Source organism: Heterodontus francisci, chromosome 6, assembly GCF_036365525.1.
Source record: "Heterodontus francisci isolate sHetFra1 chromosome 6, sHetFra1.hap1, whole genome shotgun sequence".
Lineage (NCBI taxonomy): Eukaryota > Metazoa > Chordata > Chondrichthyes > Heterodontiformes > Heterodontidae > Heterodontus > Heterodontus francisci.
In genome coordinates, this window is record NC_090376.1 from 30,771,063 (window position 1) to 30,787,402 (window position 16,340).

General features: G+C 42.9%; 1 protein-coding gene across 4 annotated transcripts in view; it reads right to left on the reverse strand.

Annotated features, from left to right (window-relative positions):
• LOC137371218 (copper-transporting ATPase 2-like) overlaps positions 1–16,340 on the reverse strand; it is a 189,371-nt gene that overhangs the window by 45,825 nt on the left and 127,206 nt on the right. For all 4 annotated transcript variants that reach the window (XM_068033409.1, XM_068033408.1, XM_068033410.1 and 1 more), the window contains exons 12-15: positions 13,145–13,279; positions 9,761–9,955; positions 8,706–8,888; positions 1,075–1,282 (exon numbers count right to left, since the gene is read on the reverse strand). In XM_068033409.1, coding sequence (XP_067889510.1) covers positions 1,075–1,282; positions 8,706–8,888; positions 9,761–9,955; positions 13,145–13,279 — 721 coding nt within the window. The remainder of the gene's footprint in view (positions 1–1,074; positions 1,283–8,705; positions 8,889–9,760; positions 9,956–13,144; positions 13,280–16,340) is intronic.

Consider the following 16,340-nt stretch of genomic DNA (forward strand, 5'->3'; position numbering starts at 1 on the left):
TCTTCTTCCTCTTGACAAGCGCTTCAACTTCTTTCGTAAACCATGGCTCCCTCGCTCGACAACTTCCTCCCTGCCTCACAGGTACATACTTATCAAGGACACGCAGTAGCTGCTCCCTGAATAAGCTCCACATTTCGATTGAGCCCATCCCCTGCAGTTTCCTTCCCCATCCTACGCATCCTAAATCTTGCCTAATCGCATCATAATTTCCTTTCCCCCAGCTATAATTCTTGCCCTGCAGTATATACCTGTCCCTGCCCATCGCTAAGGTAAACCTAACCGATTTGTGATCACTATCACCCAAGTGCTCACCTCCATCTAAATCTAACACCTGGCCGGGTGCATTACCCAGTATCAAATCCAATGTGGCATCGCCCCTGGTTGGCCTGTCTACATTCTGTGTCAGAAAACCCTCCTGCACACACTGGACAAAAACTGACCCATCTAAAGTACTCGAACTATAGTATTTCCAGTCGATATTTGGAAAGTTAAAGTCCCCCATAACAACTACCCTGTTACTCTCGCTCCTTTCGAGAATTATCTTCGCTATCCTTTCCTCTACATCTCTGGAACTATTCGGAGGTCTATAGAAAACTCCCAACAGGGTGACCTCTCCTCTCCTGTTTCTAACCTCGGCCCATACTACCTCAGTAGACGAGTCCTCAAACGTCCTTTCTGCCGCTGTAATACTCTCCTTGATTAACAATGCCACACCCCCCCCCTTTTACCATCTTCTCTGTGGCCCAGTGTCTTATTTTGTTTTATAATGCTCCTGTGAAGCAACTTGTGGGTTTTTATTACGTTAAACATAAGTATTTGTTGTTGTGGTTGTTAGTACCAAACTGTGGGTCCTTTCACGTATTACACCATTTGGTTGCTTTTTGCGAGGTAGAACAATGGCAAGGATCCCTACATTTTTCCAAATGCTTTCATTGATAAAAATTATTAGAAGTTCAAAATATTTGGAACCAAATGCTCATCAAATAAAGTTAATCAAAAGATATTATCCAATTGTTTGTAAATCTGACTTTACTTAAATAGATAGTAACAAACATTTAGAAGCAAAATATTTACCTTCTGGTGTACTGGTCTGGAAGCGCACTGTATTTACACCTTGAGAGTCACTAAGCTGCAACAAATTTGTGTTCTGTTCACGTCGTTTGTTGAGACTCTGTTCACTTTTCATCAGAATTGTTTCAACATTAGTAACTTTGCAGCTGATGCCACAGCCTGGCACAGACTGAAAATCAGTGCAGTATCCAAGAACATCTGTGCCAAGTTCCTGAAACAGGCAGAAACGCTTCACCTCAAGATAATTATCAACATAACACAGAATACTTAAACTTTCCTGAACTACTACACTACTACCAATAACATTTATAATACATATTTAAGGTAGAAAAATCCCAATGATGCTTCATGGAGGAGGAACAGATGTAAGGAATAGTAGATGATTCAGGGAGGTGACCAAAGGCACGTACAGTTGAAGAGACAGGTTTATAGTGGTAAACTGGGGGAAATGAACAGTGAAAATTTGCCTTGAACAGTAAGTACCTTAACATGGTGAAAAAATAGGTGTGCAGATCCATAGATTATTAATGATGAGTGCAAGTAGAATGGGCTATATAAATGTAAATGGGATTCTGTATTTAATACATACAGATATTCAATATAAGAGCAAGGAAAAGATGCTGATATTGAACAAGATATAGGGCTGAATTTTACATGTCCACTGCTGAGGGCGCTCGTTGCGGAGCTGCCGCGATATTAAACGCAGCGGTTCATTTAAATAGCCAGGGCGGACCACCACCACCACCCCGTCCCTCACTCCTCCCATGATGTGGAGGGGGCAAGCAGGGCATTCTCAGCACCACTGCGGAGACGGCGACTCTATTTTCAAAGGGCTTTGAGCCTTTTCACTTAATTTGAATTTTTAAAGAAATATTGTTAGAATTTATTCAAAAAATTTAAATAAATGTTTCTAGCCCCTCCTCCCATCCCCTCAATAACCAAACAATTCATTCCTTGCCCGCTCACTCCCCCAAAATACATACCTTAACTTCCCCTCTCCACCCTGCCAAAGTTCACAAACTTTAATCTTTACCCCTTCCCACCATGCCGTATATCAATCAAATCACTCTGACACCGCTCCCCCTCCCCCACCGCACTGAACTACCTACCTGCCTCTCCCTCCTCACCAGTGTCCCGCATCGGATCCCCGGATGGGTATCCGAAGGTGCAGGAGTGCCAGCCACTGGCAGCAATATCGCTCTGGGACAGACGGCAGGAGCGGATAAGTGATTAATTCTTTCATTAACATTTTTTTGAATATTTAAATTTGCCTTCCGTTACTGAACGGCGGCGGGGCCACCACAAGGCCTCGCTGCCCCCAGCAATATCAGGCTGGGCCTCCCCAGTGTCTGCCGGATGCATTTTCTGGCACCCACCCCGACACAACCCCCAACATCGGAAGGGGGCTGTAAAATCCAGCCCATAATTTCAGCCACAACTGAAGTATTCCACGCAATTCTGTAAAACCCACTATACTAAGATATTTTTCTTCTTCTTCTTTGGCCTCCTTGTCTCGGGAGACAATGGGTAAGCGCCTGGAGGTGGTCAGTTGTTTGTGGAGCAGCGCCTGGAGTGGCCATAAAGGCCGCTTCTAGAGTGACAGACTCTTCCACAGGTGCTGCAGATAAAATTGGTTGTCAGGGCTGTTTCGCAGTTGGCTCTCCCCTTGCGCTTCTGCCTTTGTTCCTGCCAACTGCTAAGTCTCTTCGACTTGCCACACTTTAGCCCCGCCTTTATGGCTGCCCGCCAGCTCTGGCGATCGCTGGCAACTGACTCCCACGACTTGTGATCAATGTTACAGGACTTCATGTCGCGTTTGCAGACGTCTTTAAAGCGGAGACTTGGACGGCCGGTGGGTCTGATACCAGTGGCGAGCTCGCTGTACAATGTGTCCTTGGGGATCCTGCCATCTTCCATGTGGCTCACATGGCCAAGCCATCTCAAGCGCCGCTGACTCAGTAGGGTGTATAAGCTGGGGATGTTGGCCGCCTCGAGGACTTCTGTGTTGGAGAAACGGTCCTGCCACCTGATGCCGAGGATTCTCCGGAGGCAGCGAAGATGGAATGAATTGAGACTTCGCTCTTGGCTGACATACGTTGTCCAGGCCTCACTGCCGTAGAGCAAGGTACTGAGGACACAGGCTTGATACACATGGACTTTTGTGTTCCGTGTCAGTGCGCCATTTTCCCACACTCTCTTGGCCAGTCTGGACATAGCAGTGGAAGCCTTTCCCATGCGCTTGTTGATTTCTGCATCTAGAGACAGGTTACTGGTGATAGTTGAGCCTAGGTAGGTGAACTCTTGAACCACTTCCAGAGCGTGGTCGCCGATATTGATGGATGGAGCATTTCTGACGTCCTGTCCCACGATGTTCGTTTTCTTGAGGCTGATGGTTAGGCCAAATTCATTGCAGGCAGCTGCAAAACTGTCGATGAGATTCTGCAGACACTCTTCAGTGTGAGATGTTAATGCAGCATTGTCAGCAAAGAGAAGTTCCCTGATGAGGACTTTCCGTACTTTGGTCTCATATGCTGCTCTCACATGCGTTCAAGTCTTAAGAAGGAATTTTCCTCCACGCAAGATCAGGTGGCAGGTTGTTCAACCTTGCCCGTCTAAGAGCGAAGACCAAAGTACGGAAAGTCCTCATCGGGGAACAACGATATTAGTACCAGTTAAAGGGTAAATCAAAGATTATTAGAATTACATCAGGAATGAGTGATTATAGTTATGAAAAAAGGTGTGAAAAATTGAAGTTCCTCACACTTCACATTGGAGATGAAGATGGAGAAGGGGGGAATTGGGGAGGGGAATTGAAGGAGGTAATTGCTTGTTGAAAGAACAATCTGGCATTACCTTAGTTCATCAAGCCCCCTCAGAATCTTAAATGCTTCAATAAAATAACCTCTCATTCTTCTAAACTCCAATGAGTATAGGCCCAACCTGCTCAACCTTCATCCGAGAAATCAGCCTAGTGAACCTTCTCTGAACTGCTTCCAATGCAAGTATATCCCTCCTTAAGGAGATCAATGCCCTGCACAGTACAGACTTCCCTACATTTATATGCCATATCCCTTGCAATATATGCCAACATTCCATCTGCCTTCCTAATAATGTGCTATACCTGCATGTTAACTTTTTGTGATTCATGTACAAGCACACCCATATCCCTCTGTACCGCAGCATTCTGCAGTCTCCATGTAAATAATATTATGCTTTTCGAATCTTCCTGCCAAAGTAGACAACCACATTTTCCCACATTATACTCCATCTGCCTAATTTTTGCCCACTCACTTAACCTATCTATATCTCTTTGCAGGCACTTTGTGTCCTCACAACTTGCTTTCCTACCTTTGTATCGGCAGCAAATTTGGCTACAATACACTCAGTCCCTTCAAAAAGTCATCAATATAAATCGTAAATAGTTGGGGCCCCAGAACTGATCCCTGTGCCACTCCACTAGTTAGAATTTGCCAACCTGAACATGACCCATTTATCCCAACTTGGTTTTGTTAGTTAGCTAATCCTCCTTCCATGCTAACGTTACCCCCAAAATCATGAGCTCTTATAGTGTGTAGTAACCTTTTTAGGTGGCACCTTATTGAATACCTTTTTGAAATCCAAATACACTATATCTACTGGTTCCCCTTTATCCACCTTGCTTGTTACATCCTCAAAGATCTCTTTTGTCAAACACGATTTTCCTTTCATAAAACCATATCGACTCTACCTGATTGCATTATGATTTTCTAAATGTCATGCTACTGCTTCCTTAATAACAGATTCTAGCATTTTCCCACTTACAGATTAGACTAACTGGCCTATAGCTTCCTGCTTTCTGTTACCCCCCACTTTCTTGAAGAGGTGTTACATTTTCAGTTCACCAATCCGCTAGAACGTTTCCAGAACCTAGGGAATTTTGGAAGCTTACAACCAATGCATCCAGAATCTCTGCAGCCACTTCTTTTAAGACCCTAGGATGCAGGCCATCAGGTCCAGGGGACTTGTCAGCCTTTAGTTCCATTAGTTTTCCTAGTACCTTTTCTCTAACGATAGTGATTGTCTTAAGTTCCTCCCTTTTGCCTCTTGATTTTTTGCTATTCTTGGGATGTTTTTTGTATCTTCGACTGTGAAGACAGATACAATACACTTCTTCAAAGTCTCTGCCATTTCCATTATTAATTCCCCAGTTTCATTCTCTAAGGGACCAACACTTGAACTATTCTCTTTTTATATATTTGTAGAAGCTTTGAGTGTCTTTTTTTATATTTCTTGCTAGTTTACTCTCCTACTCTCATTTGTCTTTTCTTTAGTCATCCTCTGCTGATTCTAAAATTTTCCCAACTTCTGGCCTACCACCAATCTTCGCAGCATTGTACGCCTTTTCTTTCAATTTGATACCATCCTTAACTTCCTTAGTTTACCACGGATGGTGCAGCCTTCTCGTAGCATCTTTCTGTCTCAATGGGATTTATTTTTGTTGAGTTATGAAATATCGCCTTAAATGTTTGCCACTGCTTCTCTACCGTCTTACCTTTTAACCTATTTTCCCCGTCCACTTTCGCCAACTCTGTCTTCATACCCTTGTAATTGCCTTTATTTAAGTTTAAGACACTAGTTATGGAACCACATTTCTCACCCTCAAACTGAGTGTGAAATTCTATCATATTATGATCACTCTTCGCGAGAGGAGCCTTTACTCTGATGTCATTTATTAATCCTGCCTCATTACATATTACCAAGTCTAAAATGGCCTGCTCCTGGGTTGGTTCCAGAATGTATTGTTCTAAGAAACTGTACTTAATACATTCGATGAGCTCATCCTGCAGGCTACCTTTGCCAATTTGATTAGTCTAATCTATCTGAAGATTAAAATTAGCCACAATTAATGCAGTATTTGTCCTACTAGCCCCCATTGTTTCTTGATTTATAGTCTGCCCTACAGTGTAACTACTGTTAGGGGGCCTATAAACTGCGCCCACCAGTAACTTCCTTTTTGCTATTTCTTATCTCCACCCAAACTGAGTCTACATCTTGGTCTTCTGAACCAAGGTAATTTCTCACTACTGTACTGATTTCATCCTTTATAAACAGAGCTACCACACCCTCCTTTTCCTTTCTTGCTATCTTTGAGATGTCAAATATCCTTGAATATTTAGTTCCTAGCCTTGGTCACCTTGCCACCAGCTCTCTGTAATGGCTATCATATCATGATCATTTATTTCTATTTGTGCTATCAATTCATCCATCTTGTTACAAACGCTGCTGGTTCATTATTATGTTTGTCACACTCTGATTATTATTACCCGTATTGCTACCCTGCACTAATGCCTCGCTCTTTCTCGTTAACTTTCTAAATGTCCCCTCACCGCATTTAGCTTAAAGCTCTCTCTACAGTCCTAGTTATACAATTCGCCAGAAAACTGGCCCCAGCATGGTTCAGGTGAAGGCCATCCCAACGGTATAGCTCCCTCTTTCCCCAGTATTGGTGCCAGTGCCCCATGAATCAAAACCTATTTCTCCCACAACAATCTCTGAGCCACTTATTCAACTCTCTGATCTTATTTAACCTATACCAATTAGCTTGCGGCTCAGGTTGAAAGTCCAGAGATTACTATCTTTGTGGTTCTGTTTTTTAATTTAGCTCGTAGCTGCTCATACTCCTTCAGCAGAACCTCTTTCTTAGTGCTAGCTATGTTGTTGGCACCCACATGGACCACGGCAATTGGATCCTTCCCCTCCCACTCCACATTCCTCTCCAGCCCCAAGGAGATGTCCGTAATCCAGACACCAGGCAGGCAACACAGCCTTTGGGACTCATGCTCTCGGCTGCAGAGAACAGTATCTGACCCTCTAACTATTGTTGGCCAGGGGCTGCAAGAAGTACAGAATCTGTTACAAACTGCTGGATAGTTCATGAACTGAAGTAACCTGAGCTCAGACACAGGCCTGTACTGGTAAAAACCAGTTAGAACTAATTAATTTATGTGACGACAAAGGAGAGATCACAGGTATAGAGCCTTATTTGGACACGGTGTGTTACTGGGGTCTTTGGGCCTGGGCCAATAAGGAGAAGATACGAATGAGGTGAGCAGGCCTAAACCAACCGGAAAGAAACAGCACAGCTCAAAGAGATAAGAAAGAGAATAAGTATGGAGAATCTCAGGTATAGAGCCAGCGAGAAACTCCGGAGACCAACCATCGTGGAAGTGGAAGACGCTGCGTGAGCAACGCGGCGACGACGTAAAAGAGAGAGAGAATGGAACGCCTGGCCAGTGCCAGCTCTCCCCTTTTTCGGGTATTATCCTTTGTTTTCTGTGACTAGGTCAAGGGAAGGTCAGAGGAACCTAGTGGGTGTGCTTATCGATTCTAGCTAGCTTTGTTATTAACTGTATAACCCAATTTGAGTTGCATGCTTTTGTCTAACCAAGTGTATAAGCCTTATTCTTACATTGTACAACAACGTGAATAAAGTAAATTGTTAGTTAAGGAAAGGACTGAGTTTCCTCTTCTTTGTACTAAGCCAATAACCGTAGCCGGTGGATTAGGTGGAGGGTGGCTCTCCTGTAACCCTGATATCCCAAACACCCAGCCTGAGCCTGAATTAAGAGGACTTAGTCCCACATGACGGCCAGGATGAAGTAGGTGAAGGGAATAAAGGGGCCAAGGGGGAGTTGACTCCGCACCACGGTTTACAATATACTGTCCACTACTACTACATTCCCTTTCACTCCCCTCCCCCCCACTTGAATGGCCCCTGCTCTATGGTGCTGTGGTCAGTTTGCTCATCCTCCCTGTAGTCCCTGCTCTCGTCTGCACAAGCTGCAAGAACCTCGAACCTGTTGGGAAAGTGCAAGGACTAAGGCGCCTCCATTACTATCTTTAGATCCCCATACCTGCCTCATATCCTCCTGTCCCTGACCACGGACTAAATCTGAAGTACTTAACCCATGGGGTGTGACTGCCTCCTGAAAGTGTCCAGGTAACTTTCACCCTCCCTGATGCATCTCAGTGTCCGAAGCTCGGAATCCAGCTCATCAACTCTGAGCTGAAGTTGCTCGAGCTGCAGTCACTTACTGCAGATGTAGTTCCTGTGGTTCACACTGGTGTCCACCATTTCCCACATGCTACAGCTGCAACACATCACCTGCCCTGCCATTTCTATTGTGTTTTATTTAACTAATTAGATTTCAAGTTTAGAGATATCACTGATAATTTGTAGTTATATTAAGTAGTTTAACTAGTTAAGCTACCAATTTAATACAATACTTAAACTACTGCCCTAGTTTAGAAAGGCAAAAAAAACATTAAAACTCACCAACCAATCAACTACCTGCTCCCTAATTAATGCCTCTGGGCTTCAGTTCTCAGGTCTCACTGTCTCCAGCTCCCTTTCTTGAATCACTGTTTGTTCTGTAAAAGACCAAACCAGCACCTCCTCCCTCACTGCACCGAATTCCCACTTACCAAATTCCTGAGTTAAACACTGTCTCGCAGGAATCAGATGAGCAGAACTTTGTGCTACTTAATTCCCATTGTGAAATCCAGGCCTATGGTATATCATAATACATGGGGATTTTAGTATGAAACATAGAGTGGACTGAGAAACAGAGAAGTAGTGAAAGAAAATGACTTACTTCTTTGCAATATTTGGCCACAGCACTTCCAAGAGGATGCTCACTGCTAGCTTCTGCAGTACCAACAACTGCAAGCAATTTCTTCATTGGCAGAACAGCTACATCTACCAGTATTAGAACCCTCATTACCTTTGGAACACCATGTGTAATAGTTCCAGTCTTGTCAAACATCACCACTTTTATCTAGAGACACAAAAGCTTTTATCACTTCAGTGAAATAATCAAAGCCATCAACTGCAGGTTATCATTTTTTAAATGTAATTTCCCACCAATTGCCAAAGTGTAGGAAAGTTGTTATTTAAGCAGATATATGATAAAATTTGTATTCCATTTTGCAACACAAATGCTGAACTCTCTGCTCCAAACACAACCAAACTGTACATTTAAAAAAAATGTTGTGCAGTTATTCCACAAATTAAACTTCTAGCTCATTATTGAAATAAAATTATGTTGAGTTAAGGGGTCGATGCTGGTCAGGTGATGGCAGCACTGGTAAATTCCTCAGTGCCCCTGGCGCAAGAATACAGCAAAATATCAGTTTCCCCTCATGATCATGTTCCATTGAGACCTGCTTCAAAGTAAGTATGCAGAGCATCAGAAGAATGCAAAGTTGGCTTAGTTTTGATGCCTGCTATAGACAAATAGCCTGCAAGCATACACTACCCAAATCCATACATAATGAATAGACTCCTGGGTGAGAGCTGTCCCTACCTCCTTTTGCTTATATGAAAAACATCATTGCCGTTTCTTTTGCTAAGAAAGAAGACTTTAAAAAAGATAATCAATGAATCACAGAATGTTACATCGCAGAAGGAGTCCAACTGGCGCATCATACCTGTGCTGGGTCTTTGAAAGAGCTATCCAATTAATCCCACTTCCCTGCTCTTTCCCCACAGCCCTACAACTTCCCCCTTTCAATATTGACACATTTCATACTCTTTTGATGGTTACACTGGGCTAGCATTTTGATAGCCAATCTGATCTGATGCTTCTAGTGAAAAATATATAACTTACTATGGTGGCTTTTCTTACTAAATCCCTTTATAGTCACTAACCTTGTGTGCCATCTCTAGCGGTTCTCCACCTTTGATGAGAATGCCATTTTGAGCACCAACACCTGTACCCACCATCACAGCTGTAGGTGTAGCCAGTCCCAGGGAACAGGGGCATGCAATAGACAACACCGTAATAGAAGTCTGAAATGCGAATCTGACAATCAGCTCAGCTTTAGGAATATATTTGCTGTGGTCCTAAAAAGAAAAGAGTTCAAGGGTCAACATCTTTTCATCTGTGTTCACTATGGAGAAGGACGATGTAGGTGTAGCGATCAGGGAGGGGGACTGTGATATACTTGAACAAATTAACATTGAAAGGGAGGAGGTATTAGCTGTTTTAGCGAGCTTTAAAGTGGATAAATCCCCAGGCCTAGATGAGATGTATCCCAGGCTGCTGTGAGGCAAGAGAGGAGATTGCAGGGACTCTGACACAAATTTTCAAATCCTCTCTGGCCACAGGAGAGGTGAGAGGACTGGAGGACAGCAAATGTGGTACCATTATTCAAAAAGGGTAGCAGGGATAAACCAGGTAATTATAGGCCAGTGAGTCTAACACCAGTGGTAGGGAAACCATTGGAAAAAATTCTGAGCGAAAGGATTAATCTCCACTTGGAGAGGCAGGGATTAATCAAGGATAGTCAGCATAGCTTTGTCAGGGGGAGATCATGTCTAACAAACTTGATTGAATTTTTTGAGGTGACTAGGTGTGTAAATAAGGGTAAAGCAGTTGATGTAATCCACATGGATTTCAGTAAGGCTTTTGATAAGATCCCGCATGGGAGTTTGGATAAGAAGGTAAGCGCCCCTGGGATCCAGGGCAATTGGGAAAATTGGATCCAAAATTCGCTTAGTGGCAGGAGGCAGAGGGCGATGGTTGAGGGTTGTTTTTGCGATTGGAAGCCTGTGACCAGTGGTGTACCGCAGCGATCGGTGCTAGGACCCTTGCTGTTTGTAGTGTACATTAATGATTTAGACGTGAATATAGGAGGTATGATCAGTAAGTTCATAGATGACACAAAAATTGGTGGTGTCTTAAATACTGAGGAGGAAAGCCTTAGATTACAAGATGATATAGATGGGCAGGTAAGATGGGCGGAGCTGTGGCAAATGGAATTTAATCCTGAGAAGTGTGAGGTGATGCATTTTGGGAGGACTAACAAGGCAAGGGAATATATAATGGATGGTAGGACCCTAGGAAGTACAGAAGGTCAGAGGGACCTTGGTGTACTTGTCCATAGATCACTGAAGGCAGCAGCACAGGTAGATAAGGTGGTTAGGAAAGCATATGGGCTACTTGTCTTTATTAGCCGAGGCATAGAATATAAAAGCAGGGAGGTTATGATGGAGCTGTATAAAACACTAGTTAGGCCACAGCTGGAGTACTGTGTACAGTTCTGGTCGCCACACTATAGGAAGGATGTGATTGCACTGGAGAGGGTGCAGAGGAGATTCGCCAGCATGTGGGCTGGGCTGGAGCATTTCAGCTATGAAGAGAGACTGGATAGCCTACGGTTGTTTTCCTTAGAGCAGAGAAGGCTGAGGGGGGACCTGATTGAGGTATACAAAATTATGAGGGGCATAGATAGGGTAGAAAGGAAGAAACGTTTTCCATTAGCAGAGGTGTCAATAACCAGATTTAAGGTAAGGGGCAGGAGGTTTAGAGGGGATTGGAGGAAAAAATTTTTCACCCAGAGGGTGGTTGGAATCTGGAGCACACTGCCTGAAGGGGTGGTAGAGGCAGGAACCCTCACAACATTTAAAAAGTATTTAGATGAGCACTTGAAACGCCATAGCATACAAGGCTACGGGCCAAATGCTGGAAAATGGGATTAGGATAGGTGATGATGGTCGGCATGGACACGATAGGCCGAAGGGTTTCATTCTGTGCTGCATAACTCTGACGAGCATGAAAAACTAGCCAATTCTGAACACCTCGTGATAGCAGTTTATAATAAAGTGCCCCAGGCTGTTAATATTACTGGGAGATTATACTTCAACACAATATTACCTTTGCATAGGGAATATGAAATAGAAAGTATTACAGTTCTGTGACTGAGCTTACTCAACTGACCACTGTAAGGCAGTAGTATAGAAGCATACTCAATCGGCAGAGATCACTTTGTTGTTAACTCATTTTTTACATGCCACTGAAGAGATTATACCATTCTTAATAAACCAGTCTTTTGATTTGCTGAGAAACAGCCAATTTCCCACCAATGAAACCCAGATTATTGAAAGTTAATCCTCCTCCAAATATTGACAGTGGGAGTCAGGAAGAACAAACTTACATTTATACTGCACTTTTCACAACCTCAGGATGTCCCAAAGGGATCAAAAGAGGTGCAGTCACTGTTATAGGAAAGGCAGCAGCTCATTTGAACACAGCAAGGTCCCACAAATAGCAATGAATCAAACAACCAGATCATTTGTTTCAGATGTCAGTTGCAGGACGAACGTTGGCCAGGCACCTCTGACAGCGCAGCACTTCTTCAGTACTGTGCTTAATTACCAACCTGCAGTATGCAGTAAAGTTTGGAGTGGGCCAGGTAAAAATGATCTTTTTCAGAAAAATATATAAGGCAGAGAAAGCAAAGGCTGGCTTAGATTAAGTAAAAAAAAACAGTAAAACTAAGTCTTAAAAAAAAGATTCTTTGCAAGTGCCTAATTTACGTATTTATTATTATGGTAATAAACTTACTTCTGATATCTGAGTATCTTTATTACTATAAGATCAGAATTTATGTCAGCATTGCAGGGCTTGAATTGTAAACTTACAAAACCAGACAGCCCAAGGAGATGGGAGTTTCCTTGGACCTGCCAGCAGCCTAGGATTAAGTCACACCATGTGAATGGAAGTGGGCATTCACTATTTCTTGTAGATAATTTCAGCCTGGCTGCCAGCGAGAAGTGACGAGTGGAGACAAAAGCTTCCCCAAAGGCAGGAGGTAAAACTGGACTGCAAGTCTGCTCACTTTACTTCTGAGTAGCAAACAGTTGACTGCTATGGGCTGGAAGCCTTCCAGTCCTCTTCCTGGAGAAGTGCTAAACAGTGCAGTGCAATTTAAGAGGAACAATTCTCTCTCCATTTCCTCACCACACTTACTTATGTTAGGTGGGTGGTAAATACCTATACTTTTAAAATAAATTATTAAGCCGCATTAGTGCTTTAAAAACTGTTTCCTGTCCCATACATCTAGCTGCAGCTAATTTCCTTATAGTTTTCAATTGTAAACATCTGATTTGTAAAAAGCACCATTAAAACACGCATTGTCTGAAACATATACAAGATAACGTTTGCTTTGCCTTTACATAAAAAGTTCCACAAAGCCTCAGAGCCTATTACTCCACACTGATAGGTATTGCAAGCATTTCACTACTACTTACTGACAAGTACTTTTTCATGGCATCAAAGTTTGTAAAACCAACGATAATCCAGACAGTCAGTGTAGCCACAGAAATACCAACAATAAATGGAACAAAATATCCACTCAATTTGTCAGCAAACTGTTGAATTGGAGCCTGTAAAAGTCAAAACCTATTTCATTAGCTTCATAAAATGAAAAGCAAATTAAAAATGATATTACCACAGATTTCTATAGAAACCAGTTCTTTCCCCCCCCCCTTGTTTTACCTTTCATTTCTCTCTTCACCCTCCCCCCCCCCCCCAAATTAGTAATGGTGAAGCAACTTATAATGTACTAGGATAGGGGTTTCAAACAATTAATGCAGTGCTGGAAACATCAAAATAATCTAAACATCTTCACTGTAACCTGTAGCTTGCTCCAATTTGCGTAAACTGTCCATATCATTATTTTAAACAAATTCCTTAGTTTAAAAAAAAGCAGTCTTTGGCAATTTTTAACAGTATTTTGTTTTTCAGTGATCCATACAGGTAAGAAGGGATTTTTTACATTTTCTGCATTGTTTTCATTTCATAGAAACATTTTGAGATAGGATATTAGAGTTAAAAATTAGGATAAATGATGTGCTATTTAAAACACATAGAGGCTAATTTTAACCACAAAAGAGCGGGTTTGGGGGCGGGTGGGTGGTTAAAGTTTTAAAAATCAGAATCCCGACCCAAACCCACTCCAACCCACCCAATTCCAGCTTTAACTGAGGGGGGAAGGTGGCAGGCAACCAACCTGCTCCAAGAAAGCTGCTTTACACTTCAAATATAAGAATGAGGTTTCTCAGCTTTAACTGTGGTTGCCAAGGTTTTCTGAGCCTTAGGATACCCGGAAGCTACATCCAGGCAAGGGGTGCCAGATCCAGGAGGCAAGTTCCTTTACACCTGGAACCACCCCACACCCACTCCTCCAGCCCACGACATTCCCCAGCAAGTCACCAATCTTTTTCCCACCCTCCTCGGCCACTGAAACCACTCCACCACACCACACCACCCCACCCCACCTCCGAATGCATTCCTAGGCTTCTGATGCCAACCACCTGCACCCACTCCCCCCACCCTAAATCAGGCCTCCAACAAACCCCGGCTCAGAGCAAGGAAGCAAAGGGTGGTGGTGGTGGACAATGCTCCTTTTAACCTACGCGTGTGTACGGCTGTGCAGGTCACTCACAAGCTGTCCCCTTTAAGGTACACACATGTGCGGGGACATGTAAAAAAAATGTTTAAGGTACTATGCCTTTAAATAAACAGATTGCACACAACAAAGAAAATTTAGAAGGGTCATTGGTGGTGGATGGATGTTCTTCAGACTGGAAGGTAGTTTGCAGTGGCATTCCCCAAGGGTCATTTTTGAGCCTATTATTTTTTGCAATTTTTATAAACGAACGAGACTCAAGTGTAGAGAGCAACATTATAAAGCTTGTAGATGAGGCAAAAATGGCAAACTAGTAAATCATCAGGTAGTTATAGGCTTCAGAATGACCGACAGGATGGTGAAATGCACAGAAGCATGGTAGATGGAGTTCAGTGTGGACAAGTGTGAAGTGATACACTTTGGGAGGCTCAATATGGAAACGCAGTATACTATAAATTGCACAATTTTGGAAAGCTTTCACAGGCTTGATGTTTATATACACAAACCCTTAAAGTGGCAGGGCAAGTTGATAAGGTGGTTAAAAAACATATAGGTTACTTGCTTTTACAAATAGTGGAATAGAATATAAAGGCAAAGAGATCAACTAGAACTTTGTAAATCATTGGTTATGCCTCAGCTGGAATACTGTGGGCAATTCTGGGCACCAAACTTCAAGAAAGATGTAAAGGCATTAGAAAGGGTACAGAGGAGGTTAACCAGGATGTTATCAGGAACACCTATTGAATGCTTGAACCCATATTGTATCGGACACTTTTCCAATGCTGACTCCCTAAATTGGACCTCACTGCACTTTTGTTTCTACCTGGAAAATGATTGTAATGATGTCCAACTTCATGCACATTAATGCTTTGAATTAAAACCTTCAACACTTTCATAGCAAAGCAGATCAGACATTTGTTTTACAATGGTGGATTGCCACTCATTATAGAACTTGCATTGGAAATGAAAATCGAGCGGGTTCTATAATGGATGGGTAATTCACTCCTGAGCAGCAAAGATGAAAATTATCTCCAATGATTCTATCCAGTTTGGTCATCTTTTCCCTCCATTTTGAGAAAATGACATTGCCAAACATCAAAATAAAAGCAAAATACTGCGGATGCTGGAAATCTGAAATAAAAACAAGAAATGCTGGAACCACTCAGCAGGTCTGGCAGCATCTGTGGAAAGAGAAGCAGAGTTAACGTTTCGGGTCCGTGACCCTCCTTCGGAACTGACAAATATTAAAAATGTCACAGGTTATAAGCAAGTGAGGTGGGGGTGGGGCAAGAGATAACAAAGGAGAAGGTGTAGATTGGACAAGGCCACATAGCTGACCAAAAGGTCATGGAGCAAAGGCAAACAATATGTTAATGGTGTGTTGAAAGACAAAGCATTAGTACAGATGTGTTAACGGACTGAATATTGAACAGCAGCAAGTGCAAACATGAAAAAAAACAGTGGGTAAGCAAACTGATCAAACTAAGATGAAATGAAATAAATGCAAAAAAAAAATTGTAAAAAATGTAAAAAAATAACTAAAAATGAAAGTAAAATGGGGGGCTGTCTGAAATTATTGAACTCAATGTTCAGTCCGGCAGGCTGTAGTGTGCCTAAATCAGTAGATGAGATTCTGTTCCTCGAGCTTGCGTTGATGTTCACTGGAACACTGCAGCAATCCCAGGACAGAGATGTGAGCATGAGAGCAGGGGGGAGTGTTGAAATGGCAAGCAACCGGAAGCTCAGGGTCCTGCTTACGGACTGAGCGGAGGTGTTCCGCAAAGCGGTCACCCAGTCTGTGCTTGGTCTCCCCAATGTAGAGGAGACCACATTGTGAGCAGCAAATACAGTATACAACATTGAAAGAAGTACAAGTAAATTGCTGCTTCATCTGAAAGGAGTGTTTGGGGTCTGGGATAGTGAGGAGAGAGGAGGTAAATGGGCAGGTATTACACCTCCTGCGATTGCAGGGGAAGGTGCCCTGGGATGGGGACGAGGTGGTGGGGGTAATGGATGAGTGGACCAGGGTGTCGCGG